General features: G+C 19.4%; 3 protein-coding genes across 3 annotated transcripts; 2 read left to right on the top strand and 1 right to left on the bottom strand.

The window, feature by feature from the left end:
• Nucleotides 1-10,133: 10,133 nt before the first annotated feature.
• Nucleotides 10,134-10,283, top strand: CORC01_00719 (uncharacterized protein; the record flags this gene model as incomplete). The annotated part of the gene is made up of 1 exon (XM_022612376.1): nucleotides 10,134-10,283. A coding segment is annotated over one exon (150 nt), but the record flags the coding sequence as incomplete, so codon positions are not given.
• A 452-nt stretch (nucleotides 10,284-10,735) lies between these two features.
• On the top strand, nucleotides 10,736-10,939 carry CORC01_00718 (uncharacterized protein; the record flags this gene model as incomplete). Its single annotated transcript, XM_022612375.1, has 1 exon — nucleotides 10,736-10,939. A coding segment is annotated over one exon (204 nt), but the record flags the coding sequence as incomplete, so codon positions are not given.
• A 1,665-nt stretch (nucleotides 10,940-12,604) lies between these two features.
• Nucleotides 12,605-13,566, bottom strand: CORC01_00717 (uncharacterized protein; the record flags this gene model as incomplete). The annotated part of the gene is made up of 4 exons (XM_022612374.1): nucleotides 12,605-12,706; nucleotides 12,767-12,993; nucleotides 13,053-13,289; nucleotides 13,350-13,566. 4 exons carry the CDS (start codon nucleotides 13,564-13,566, stop codon nucleotides 12,605-12,607), a joined length of 783 nt encoding a protein of 260 aa, XP_022480991.1.
• Between the last annotated feature and the right edge of the window lie 382 nt (nucleotides 13,567-13,948).

The raw sequence follows: 13,948 nt of genomic DNA, 5'->3' as shown, positions 1-13,948 counted from the left end.
TATCCGGTTCTATTTTAAAACGATAATAGAAAATTCTTTTTATATAAAAATTAAAATTAAAAGTCGTCCTAAACTTCCTTTACTTAGTTCTATTAATAAAGTAATATAATTTTAATTTAAAAATAAAATATAAAAAGCTCGCACGGCTTAATCTATAAACTTAAGTCTTATCTTTTCGTACTAATTAATTTATAAATTATCTAATATAATTTACTAATTAATATTAAACGGACTAAGGGGGATATATATATAAATCCCGATAACAAATTAATAATTAAAAAAGTAATTTTATTTTATAATAATCTTTTTAAATTTATATAATAAAAAAGGCGTTTCGAAATATATTTATATACGCGACCAGAGCTAGTTACGTGTCGGAATATCTACGTAACTAAACAGAGGTTCAGTCACTCTTAATATACCGTACATTTAATCCTAATTATTATTATTCCAACACTTATATTATAAATAAATAAGCTTATTAATATATATATTTAATACTTTATAACTTTATTATTATATATCGGCTTAGGAAAAGAAACCCCGCCGATAAGCCGTTTAAAAAGCTAAATTATTATAACGAAGCCGTACCGGATCTAAAACTTTTATTAAATATAATTAAAAAGGTTTATCTTTTTTAAAAATATTAAATAAATTAATTAAAAATTAAAAAAGTCCGTATTTAAACCTTAATTTAAAGTTGAATTCGGAAGTTTTTAAAAATAAAAAAGGTCTATAATTTATTTATAAATAAAACTTTAAAATAAATTATTAAGTCGTTATAATAAAACGATTAAGAGTATAAACGGCTTTAATTATAGTTAAAAAATAAAAAACTACTTAAAAACTAAGGGCTTTATAATAACTTATTATATTTTAAAAATCGATTTTTTATATTATAAAAGGCTATTTTAAAAATTAAGATTTTATATTTATATTATAATAATTTATTAATTAGTTATTTTAAAAAGAATAAAATTTTAAAACTTATTAAACGGAAGTTTTAATAGACTAATTTAAATAGGGATATAAGTAAATATATTAATAATTATAAAGTATATTTTTTTATTAAAACTAAACGATATAAGTTTTATAAAAACTTAAAATCTTTATTTTTTTTAAAAAGGCTATTTTAAAAGATTTTTATAAATATAATTATAAAATTGCCGTTATTATAAAATAAGATTTAAATATATAACGAAATCTTAGTTATTATAGACCGTTTTATTAAATATTATTTATTTTTTACTATTAATATTATAATAACCGTAATAGATTTAGTAAAGTTATTTTATAATAAAATCGAGCTAATTTACGGGACGCTAAGAGGTATTATTAGTAATAAAGGGCTATTATTTATTAGTTAAGTTTAGTCTAATTTATATTATTATAATAAAATAAAGCGGCGCTTTTTTATAGCTTTTTATTTATAAATAAATAGATAAACCGAGGTAATAAATAAAACCTTAAAATAATACCTTTATTATTTTATTAATAATAATTAAAATAACTAGGTAGTGTTATTAATAACGGCTTAATTTACTTATAATAATATTAAAAACATAATTATTAACAAAGCCCTTTCTAAAGCGTTATTAAGTTATTATTTAAACTTTAAACATAATTTTAAAAACGAGATTTTTAAAAAGGAAATATAAAGTATTTAAGACCGCCTTAAGAAGTTAAATTAATTAAAAATTAAAATAAAAAAGCTTTAATAAAAAGCTATAAAAAAGTAATAAAAAAGTTATAATAACCGCTACTAATTTTAAAAATTTTATAAAAATTAACTTATTTTTTTATTTATTTAAAACCTTAAATTTAAAATTAGATAATAGAAATTATTTTTTAAATTTATAAAACCTTTTTATATATTAAAAAGAGTAAGGAAATAAACGTATCGTTTTATTTTATTTAAAAAATATTTTAAACTTTATAATATTTTTTTTATTAATTTTTTAAAAAAATAGCGAATTTATAATAATAGTAAACCTTTATTTATACTTAATTTAAAAAACGAGGAGGTAAAATAAGAATTAAATAAAGTAATTAATTATAAAAATACTAAAGACGGGCGTTTTTATTTAATTAAATAAATAAACTAACTTTTAAAATATAACTTTTAAACTAGCGAAGAAAATATAACGAACGCGTCTAAAGTTATTAAAAACTATAAAAAAAGAGCCGGGAAAAGGATTATATAAATAAAAAAGTAAAATTTTTATAATTCTTTTTAAAATCGGTAACTTTTTAATTATTAAATTAATAAAAATCCCGAATATAAAAAAAAACGATAATTACGATGAATTAATTATTTAAATTATTAAAAACCCTTAGCGAAAATAAAGTTATTACTTTTTAAAACTTAATAAAAAAAAGAAAAAAAAATATTAGAAATAGTATTAGTTAAAATTTAACTTAGGAAAAGACTTATATTAATATTATTGATATGTTAGAGAATTTTTTAAATAATTAAAACTAAAGCTAAATTACCGATTTTAATAAAAAGTTATTAATAAATTAAATAATAAAGAATAGCGGCGACTTTATTACGCTTATATATTTACTAAGTTAACTATTTTTAATCGCCGGGAATTAAATTAAAATTAGCGATATATTCTTTATAATTAAATTAATATAAATTCGTATAGCAAATTAAAACTAAAAAAAAACCGTTTATTTTAAAACTATATTTTAAACGGTCGCCGGTATTATAAATTCAATAAAAGCGGTGGATAATATATTTATAATAAGTTAAGTATATTGTTTAATATTTTCGATATTATATTTATTAAAAAGTTAATTAAAACTTATTTAAAAGGGGTAGAATTTTTTAATTTATTTAATAAATTTAAAAGTAAGATAATAATATTCTTGACGGTAGTTAATATTTATTTAAACGAAATATTTTTATATAGTTTATAAGATATCGCCGATTTCTTTTTAAATTATTTTAAACTCTTAATAAATATAAAAACGGGATAAAACCGTATAAATTTAAAAAATATTTTAAAAATTATTTAAAAATAAAAGAGCCGATTACGATTAATTAATAATATTTTTATAAAAACTTAAAAAATAAAAGAATAAATTATAGCGTATAAACTATTTTATTTATTATATTAAATATAATAATTACCCTTTTTAAAAAAGTATATATAATTAAAGGTCGGTATATTATTAATAGGGGTTTTACTTTTTTAATAGTTTTTATATTTAATTCAAATATAATATATATAAGGCTAAACGGACTTATTATAAATAAATTCTAGACCGGGGTTAGGGATTTTATTAAAATTAAAGTTTATATTATTAAAAATATTAAAGCTAATCTACTCTTTTTTATTAATATTACTACGAACCTTTTTTTATTTAAACTTTTTTTTATTTTAATACTTATCTAAATTATCGTTATTCGTTTTATTTTTATTATCTTCTTAATCGGTATTCTCGTTTTTTTTATTATCGTTAATATTACGTATCTTTTTATTATTTTAATATTTTTTAAATCCGTAATTATTATATTTTTTTTAAAATACCGGCTTTTTATTATTAATTTAGTTAAAAAAATTAATTAAATTACGTAAAAAAAAGGGCTATATTTTAAAAAGCCTTTATTTTTTATATTAAAAAACTTTTTAAAATCGTCGTTACGATTATAACGAGGTATAATAACGTTAAAAACGAAAAGTTGAAAAATTTATTAAAAATTATTATAAAAAAAAGGAATTAATTAATTAATAAACGAGGTTAAGGATATTATTATAAAAAGTTAATAAAAAACGTTAAGAAAATAAAAGTTTAAGAAAAAAAAGGCTACGAAATAAGAATATTTATAAAAAAAGGATTATTTAAAAATATAAAATAAAAAAAAATTTAAAAATATCTTTTAAATAACCGCTTTTAAAAACGGGATTAGTAATTTAAATTATTTATATAAGTTATTAAATAACTAAAAAATCTAACGACCGAGTCTTAAAGGATTAATTAGCTAAATAAAAGATTTTTCGCTATATTAAAAGGTTTATATATTAATTAAAAATAATTACTTTAAATAAGTATAATTATTATAAAGTTAATATAGCGTAAAACGCTATAAATTATTCAGGCCCCGTTTTAATTAAAAAGGGCTCTTTTTAACTAGCTTCTCGCTATTTAATAATAAAAAGCTAAGATTTAGCTTTTATTTAATATTAAACTTACTTTTTAAAAATACTATTCTTATACCTAGTTAACCTACCCGTTATAGCTAGTGTAAGTACTAACTCGATATAAATATACGGAATATATATATATATATCTAAGCCGAATTAATTATATTTTATTAATTATATATTTAATTTTCTACCTTATAACTAACTTATTACGACCTAATATATATTACTAAACCAAGGCCCTACCCTACAAAACCTACGGCGGTTACTATATTATATATATAATAATAAAAACTTAAACGGCCTCCCTCAAAATAAAAAAACTATAAATAAATTATATAACTACGATTATATAATAAAATAAAAAACGGACGCCCGTAAATAAATAAAACGAGCGATTATAAAAATATAAAATGAATAACTATTTAATAGACCGTTGGATAATAAATAAATAAAATATTATAAAAAATATATTTACGATTAAAATTTATATATAAAATAACTTAAATTAAGTTTAAAAATAGATTTTTATAACTTCTTTAATAATTAATTTTTATATTAAATCTAACGATCGCTTTTAACTATTTTTATTAAAAACTTATTTAATAAGACTATAATTAATTACTAAAGCCTTATTTATTTTACGATTTATAAATAATAACTTTATTAAAACTATTTTTATAATAATTATTATTTATAAATATCGTAGCCCCGATTTTTATTAATATAAACCTTATTATGACTAATTAGCCGTAATATTTTAATTACTCTTATTTAATAAATCGATTTTATAAAAAACTTATTAAATAATACGAACGATATTTATTTAATTTTCTTTTAATAAAAGTAAATAGCCTTAAGTTTTAAATACTAAACTTTTTTAAGTTAAAAAAGATTTAAAAATACTTAATATTAAATTCGATTTTAATAAAAATATAGTTTTTAACTAAATAATATACGCTTAGATACGTAAAGCCGTTAAAAAAAACGTTAAATATAATAAAAAATTAAATAAACTTTTTAATATTAATACCGCTCGATTAATAAAAACCTAAGCTAAAAACGACCGTAATATTATTAAAATATAAAAAATATTTAATATTATATTTAAAAAACTTAAAAATAAATACTAAAAAGCCTTAAACCTCGCCGATTAAATAAATATATTTTAAAATACCGTTAATATTATTATTACCCCTCTTAATAAAAAATAATAAAAACTTAAACTTAACGCACTTATTACTTTCAATAAGACCTTTAAAATTTTAAAAAAAATTTTAATTTAAATTAAAAATTTTTAAAACTTTTATTAAAAAAATTTTAATAATAAAATTGAAAAAATTATATACGCCGCTAGCTTTTTTAAAAAACGAGCTTTTAAATAGTTTAAACCTTTTTAAAAAAAATACTTTAATAAAAAAACCCTTAATAAATACTTATATAAAATACGAAATATTTATTATAATTTTAAAAAATTTAAAAAAATACTTAAATTACTCTTTTAAAATCTAAATAAAAAACAATAAACCGAGCGTAATATATTATAACTCCGATAAACTAAATCGATAAAAAACTACTTAATTAAGTTTAAACACCTTAACGCCTAGCTCGATTATATTAATAATACTAAAATCTTTATATTTAATTAAAAACTAAAAAACGAAATTAAAAACAAACTCGTTAAACTTAACAAACTAAATAATTTTTTTTAATATACCGAACTCGTAATTAAAATCGATAACCATCTTTATAAATAAAAAAAAAAAAAAAAAAAAAAAAAAAAAAAAAAAAAAAAAAAATAAAAAAAAAAAAATAAAAAAAAAAAAAATAAAAAAATTAAATTAAATAAAAAAAATAAAAAAAAAAAAAAAAAAAAAAAAAGACCGGCGAAAAAAACCTAATTTAGGACGTAAATATTAATAAAAACCTTAATATAACTTTAATTAAAAACACCGCTATAATAAAAATAATAATCTTTAATAAACTATTATTTATAAATAATATAATAAACTTATTAACTTTAATATAGCGAAACAAAACTAATCCCGTTAAAAAAAAATTTAAATATTATAACTATAATAAGCTAAGATATATAACTAAAAATTATAAATAGTTTAAACGAATTTAATAACGACCTATCCCTAAAAAATAAATTAATATTATTTTTAAAAAAATACTTTATAAATCGCTTTTATAAACTATATATTATAATAATAACTACTTTATTTACCGAAACGGTAAAGAATAATTAAAATAATACCCTAAAAAACCCTTTAATAAAACCCTTATTATAATAAATAAATAAAAAGCAGTTTAACGCCTTAAGACTATCGAAAACTATAATAAAAAATATATTTAAATACTATTAATAATATACAAAATAATTAAAATATAACCTATTAATTTTCCTAAGCGAGCGTAAACCCTTACAATAATAAAAAATAAATTAAAAAAAAAGATAATAATTAAAAATAAAAACGACTTACTTTAATTAAAAAACGAGATCCTAGCTCGTAAAATACGGATTTTAAATAAATCTATTTATATAATACAACGAATATTTAATAAAATAATCTAATATTACAAATAGCGCTTTTTAATAATAAAAGATTATAACGAAAATTATATTTATATTTTAATTAATTATTATAAAGCCGGTCGATTATTAAAAAAAAAACGACTAAACGTAAAAATAATACTCGCTTTATTTTAATAACGATTTTAAAAACGATTAAAAACTAAAATAAAAAAAGACTTTTTTTAACTAAAATACAAAATCGATAAAAAAATAGATATTATATATTTAATATACGGACCTTAAACGTTAAAAAAACGTTATTATTAACGTATTAAGGAACTAAATAAAGCTTATTATATAATAAACGCCTATATTCCCTAATATTTAATTATAAAAATAGTCCTTATTATTTTATAATAACGGTTATATAAATAATTTAAAATAATAACGAAAAATAATATACTCCGCTTAAAATAAAACTTTTTTATATTTAAAAAAAATACTAAACTAAATAACTTGAATAAAGAAATTATTAATAATATATTTATAGAATTTAATACCGAAGGACTAGATTACGACCCCTTTTTAAATAATATTAATATATTAAATTATAAATAGTTAATAAGCTAATAATCGCTTTATAACTTAAACAAACCTTACGACGTCGTTTAATAATATATTTAATTAAAAATCGATTATAAAATACTACCCGATATTAATAATTTTACTATTAAAAAAAAAGCCGATTTAAATAAATAGTTAAAATAATAAAAATCTATAAATTTTTAAAAAAAACTAACTTAGCTCACTAAAAACCTAAAAAACTACTTATATAACCGACATATTCTAAATATATAATTTAATATTAAAATACTTAAAAATTATAAATTATTTTTTAAAAAAAGAGAACCTATTAATAAAAAAATAAACGATATTTATAATATTATTAATATATTATATTTATTTATTAAAAAATAAAAGCGCCCCGATTTAATAACTAATTATAAACGGTTTATAAAAAAAAAATAAGTATTAACTTTTAAAATATTAAAAAACTAAATATACTAATTATAAAAAAACAACAAAAAGCGACTAAAATAAATAAATTCTTATATTTTATAATATTCCTTAATAAGGAATATTTACGATTTAAATTCTAAATAAACGGATACGATATAAATATTATTATTAATAGCGGCGCTTAAAAAATCTTTATCTTATTAAAAACGATAAATAAATATAAATTATTATAAATATAAAAAATAAACCTATATATTTTACAAATAATAAAAAAAAAAATTAATTATAACGATAAATATATTAACCGAGAGACTATATACCTTACGATATATATTAATAATTAATTAAAATAACTAAAATACAATATTATAAAGATTAAAAATATCGATATTATTTTAGGAATTTTATAGTTATGAAAGTATAATTTATAAATAGATTAAAAAACTAGTTAACTTTATTAAATAAATTTAATTATTAAACGATTTAAAAAAAAAAGTTTAAACGAGTTTTATATAATACTTAACGAATAAAAACAAACTAAATATATCGCTTTTATTAAAATAATAAAACTTATTAAAATATTTATACTTAGCACGGACAATCGAAGATCGGACCTATTCTAAATTATATTTAAAAAATACCGAATTTATATAAAACTATTCGTTTTAAAAAAAAAAATAGGATTATTAAAATATAATAATTAAGATATAAAAATCGAATTAAAAAAAAATATAACTTAAGTTCTATTTATTATATTTTATAAATTAACTCGAACGTAATAAATTTAATAAGTATATTAACGATAAATTTAAAAAAAGTTATATTAAATTATTATCTTTTTTAATAAAAATACTAATCTTTTTTATATTTAAAAAAAGTAAAAAAAAGCTTAGATTTATAATCGATTATAAAAGACTTAACGAAATTATTAAAAAGAATTATTACTTATTACCCTTTATTTTAAAACTTAAAGAAATATTATATAAAGCTTAATAGTTTATTATAATAGACTTTAAAAGAGCATTTAATTAAATTAAAATTAAAAAAAAAACGAATAAAAAACGGTATTTTAAACCCGTAAAGGACTTTACGAATATTTAATTATACTTTTCGGACTCACTAATATACCTATTATATTTTAAATAATAATTAACTACGTATTTAAAACATACGTTAATATTTTCGTAATCGTTTATCTTAATAATATCTTTATCTTTTCCTTTAATTTTAAAACTTATAAAAAATATATTTATATAATATTTTAAAAATTTTAAAATATAAAACTCTTCGCTAAGCTTAATAAATATAAATTTTATATATAAAAAATAAATTTCCTTAATTATATAATTATACTAAAATAAATTTATATATAAATATCTAAAATAATAATAGTTAAAAACTAACTTATACTTATTAATATTAAAAACGTATAATTATTTTTAAAATTTATTAACTTTTATTAACGATTTTTTAAAAACTATATTAATATTATTAAACCTCTTAATAACCTAATAAAAAAAAATATAACCTTTATTTAAAATAAAAAATATAAAAAAGCCTTTAATAAAATTAAAAACTTAGTTATTTTAGAATTAATAATTATAATTTTAGATTTAAAAAAACCGTTTAAAATTAAGACTAACGCTTTAGACTTCGTTATAAAAACTATTTTAAAATAATAAAATTAATAAAAAATACTTTATTTTTATATATTCTATTTTAAAATATTTTATAAAATAAAACTAAATTAATAAATTTATAATAAAGAATTAATAACTATAATTAAAGCTTTTAAAAAATAAAAACTATAGTTTTTAAAAACTAAATACGAAGTTATTATTTATATAAATTATAAAAACTTTATAAATTTTATAATAAATAAAAATTTAAATAAATAATAAATTAAATAAAGCGAATTCTTATTAAAATTTAATTTCCAAATTATTTATTAAAAAAGTTTAAAAAATAATAAAATAAACGCTTTTAATAAACGACCTAATTACGAAATTACGGTCCCTAAGGAAATATAAATAATCCTTAAATACGATAATAATAATAATTTTATACTTATTATAAAACTCTTTATAATAATTAAAAAAGTTAATATTAACTTATTTAAAAAAATAACTCCTAAGCTTATTATAAAAGTTTATAATACTTAAATATATAGTTATTAAGGTATTATAAAAATATAAAAACGGATTCGTTAATACTATAATAAAACCGTTATAAAAATAAAAGTCGTTAAGGCTATTAAAAATTACAATATTTATAAAAAAAATAAAAATAGCCTTTATAAGCCTTATAAAAAACTATAACTATTATTAATATTCCTAAAAGCATAATATTTAATCTTTTAAGATTTTATTATTAAATTATTAAAGTTTAAAAAACTATTAATAAATATATAATACGATAATATCTTAATTATCGTTAACCGACTTACTAAATTTACTTATTTTATATTATATAAAAAAATAAATAATATTAAAAAATTAATATATATTTTTTTTAAAATAATTATTATTAACTATAGTTTACTTAAAAAAATAATTTCCGATAAAAATAAACTATTTACCGTTAAGTTTTAAAAATTTTTAATTTCGTAATTTAATATAAATTATAAACTATCGACCTTTTTTATTTATAAACCGATAAATAAATAAAAAAAATTAACTAAATTTTTAAAATATACCTCCGCTACTATATAAATTACGACTAAAATAATTAAATAATATTACTATTAATAGCCTAGTTTATATATAATAATATAATTAACGAAAGTATAAAAAAGTCCCCTTTTTACTTTAACTACGGATTCTAACTAACTATATATAAAAAAATATACGAAAAACTATAAGCTATAAAAGCCGTAATAAACGTAAATAAACTTAAAAAGATCTAAAAAAAAGCCTCTTTAAACCTTAAATTTATATAATAACGTATAAAAAAATACACTAATAAATTAAAAATTAATAAACTAACTTTAAAAAAAAGAAATAATATATATTTCTTTCGCCGTAAAATTAAAATAAAACGACTAAGCGATAAATTAAATTATAAAAAACTTAAACCCTTCGAAATTATTAAAAAAATTTTATTAATTAATTTTAAATTAAAACTCTTAAATATAATACGATACTACTTAGTTTTTTATATCTTATTCTTAAAACTAATATTTAAAAACTTATATACTAAAGATTATATTATTATCGAACTTAATAAATTAAAATACAAAATTAAATAAGTTATTAATTATCGAATTAAAAAAGGATATAAAAAATACCTTATTAAATAAAAAAACTATAAATACGAAAATAATATATAAAAATTAATTACGAATTTTTAAAACTTTTAATAGCTTTTTAAAGAGTATTAAAATTAAATTTAAATTTAAAACTCCTAATTATTACGGCGTTTTAATTAATAATATTAAAAATATTATTAATTTACGCCTCCCGGGCTATTAAAAAAATACTCTCAGTATTTTTAAAAAATTCCTTTAATATAATACGACTCTTTTTAAATACTATTCGCTTTTAAAAATAAAAGCGTTTTAACTTAAATAACGACTTATTTAATTTAATTTAAGCTTTTTAATAAGCCTTAGCTTTTTTTTATAGCTTTATAACTCTTTTTTAAAACCGCGACTTTTTTATTTATTTTTTATAATTAAAACGATCGGATTTTATTATTAAACGATTTATTATATTTATTAATCGGGACTTATAAAAAACTATTTACGGAATTTATAAATATAAATAATATTAATAAAAATATCGCACGAAATACTTAAACAATAATATATCTTATAAATATTAAAATTAAAAAAAACTAAATAACGAACGCTTTAAAAACGATAATTCGAATACGGTATTATTTTTATATTTTTATTAAAAAAATAAATAATACGTAATAAACGGCGATAAGACGTAGCTATTTATAATTTCGATTTTTTAATTCGATTTAATATAACGTTAATATATTTTAATAAAAATATTTAATAATTCCTTAATTTAAAAATAAATAACTTATTTATAAATTTAAAAACTAGATTTTTAAAAAAAGGAATTAATATTACGACTTAATACGTATTACTAAATTAAAGCCTTATTTTATAAAACTTATAGCGGCTATTATATTATATATATAATAATAAAAACTTAAACGGCCTTTTTTAAAATAAAAGAATTATAAATAAATTATATAACTATAATCGTATAATAAAATAAAAAACGGACGTTTATAAATAAATAAAATAAACGATTATAAAAATGTAAAACGGACGACCGTTTAATAAACCGTTAAATAATAAATAAATAAAATATTATAAAAAATATATTTATAATTAAGACTTATATATAAAATAGCCTAAGCTAAGCTTAAGGATAGACTTCTATAACTTCTTTAATAATTAATTCTTATATTAAATCTAACGATCGCTTTTAACTATCTTTATTAAAAATTTATTTAATAAAACTACGATTAATTATTAAAGCCTTACTTATTTCACGATTTATAAATAATAGTTTTATTAAAACTATTCTTACGACGATTATTATTTATAAATATCGTAGCCCCGATTTTTATTAATATAAACCTTATTACGACTAGTTAACCGTAACATAACTATTTAAATATAAAACAATACTTTTTATATTTTTTATAATATATTTATATAACTAACTTAAATTAAAAGGATAATACGGCTTTTATTCAAAAAAGATCTTATAGTTAGACGTAAAGGAAAGTTATTATAAAGGTTAAGAATATAAAATTAAAGAAAAGTGCGCGACTTACTATATATATACGTCGATAAAAAACCTTATAATCCTTAAAAAGCGATTTCAGAGAATATTATCCTCTTTAAGTGATTCCTTGTCTATTAACTTCTCCCCTCGCTTGACATGTCCTAACGTTTCTTTAATATCTTCTTGAGTAAACTCCGACACTTTGACCGATCAAACCGATCCTCGGCCGGCCAACCACATTCCCTATAGATATCCTGAGCTTCCTAAATCCATAAGATCAGCAAAAAAGCCCCTGATAACCACCAGCCGACTTATAAACTTACATGAACCCAGTGCCGGTGTTCCTCTCCAAAGTCCCTCACCCGCCAGATTTTCCAGTCTCCCCCCGGCATGTGCGTCGGTATCGGAATCATCTCGAGTGAGATCAGGCTCTCTCTGAGTTCTTTGAAGTACTCTACAGCCAGCCGTGGCTTATCCGTCCGCCAGGGCTCGTTCTCGGGTATCTCTTCGTCCGAAACGTGTGTGTACGCATCATGAGGAGTGACCTCGCCTATAGTCAGCACATTTCATCAGCCTCAGATAGCCCCCACAAGGCCACATCATTATTACAGGTGCGGGTGTCGAGCAGCCACCACATAGCTAAGCCCCCGTCCGCCTGTCCTGAAAGGGCGACGATTCCCTCATGAATCTTCTCGCCTTCCAACGGCCAGAGCTCAAGCACAAGTGGCTGCTTAGTTCTGAATTCGCGTTCGGGTTCTGAGAAGAGATGCGAGTCTTTGAGGTAGCTGATGCTCTGCGTGGATGGGTAGATCGGCTTCTCGCTCTCCACGTATGGCAAGTGGCGTACTTTTTTCGACGACTCCGTCAGTTTCGATCAGGAATAAAACGAGATCGAGATATACTCACAAAGGTCAACTACTCTCTCATTGAACCCGAGGATCCGAAACTTCTCAAGGGGAAGTTCGTCATCGCTCCATCCGTTCTTAGGGGGGCTCTTTATGCACTCTGGTCTGAACGAGACCATTCGCGAAAGCAGCTCGAAATACTGCTTGATACTTTCAATGATGGCATCACGGTCGTAAAGAGGACCAAATGGAACCGAAATGGGCGTCTGTGTCGACATTGGGGCGATTTATGACTGCAGTTATTGTGAAAGTGGAACCTAGAAGGCAAATGTGTGAGTTGGGGAGACTAGGGGTGCTTAAATACTTTATTTACATGGGTACCCTACAGCAAGGCGCCGATCTAGTGGTCACATCTGGTCGCTCCCCTACTTCTGTCTCTGAGCTGCACAGGCACAGACATTCATGGGTGTTGTTTTGCTTTTGTTGTAGGCAGATTGTTTCCCAGGGTCTGATATATTTATCTACGTAGTCAACGTTTTGGATTCTCATTGTCCCATAGTGATCTGTTGTGATGAATATATTATTCGGAAACTGCTACTACGTACGGTAGAGTTCGGCGCAGCCAGCCTCTTCCATGCTTCACGAACCACAGCTAGCTTT

The sequence above is a fragment of the Colletotrichum orchidophilum genome, assembly GCF_001831195.1.
Source record: "Colletotrichum orchidophilum strain IMI 309357 chromosome Unknown Scaffold_4.1, whole genome shotgun sequence".
NCBI lineage: Eukaryota > Fungi > Ascomycota > Sordariomycetes > Glomerellales > Glomerellaceae > Colletotrichum > Colletotrichum orchidophilum.
The sequence above is the reverse complement of the archived record's forward strand: the minus strand, read 5'-3'. Positions and strand labels throughout refer to the sequence as shown.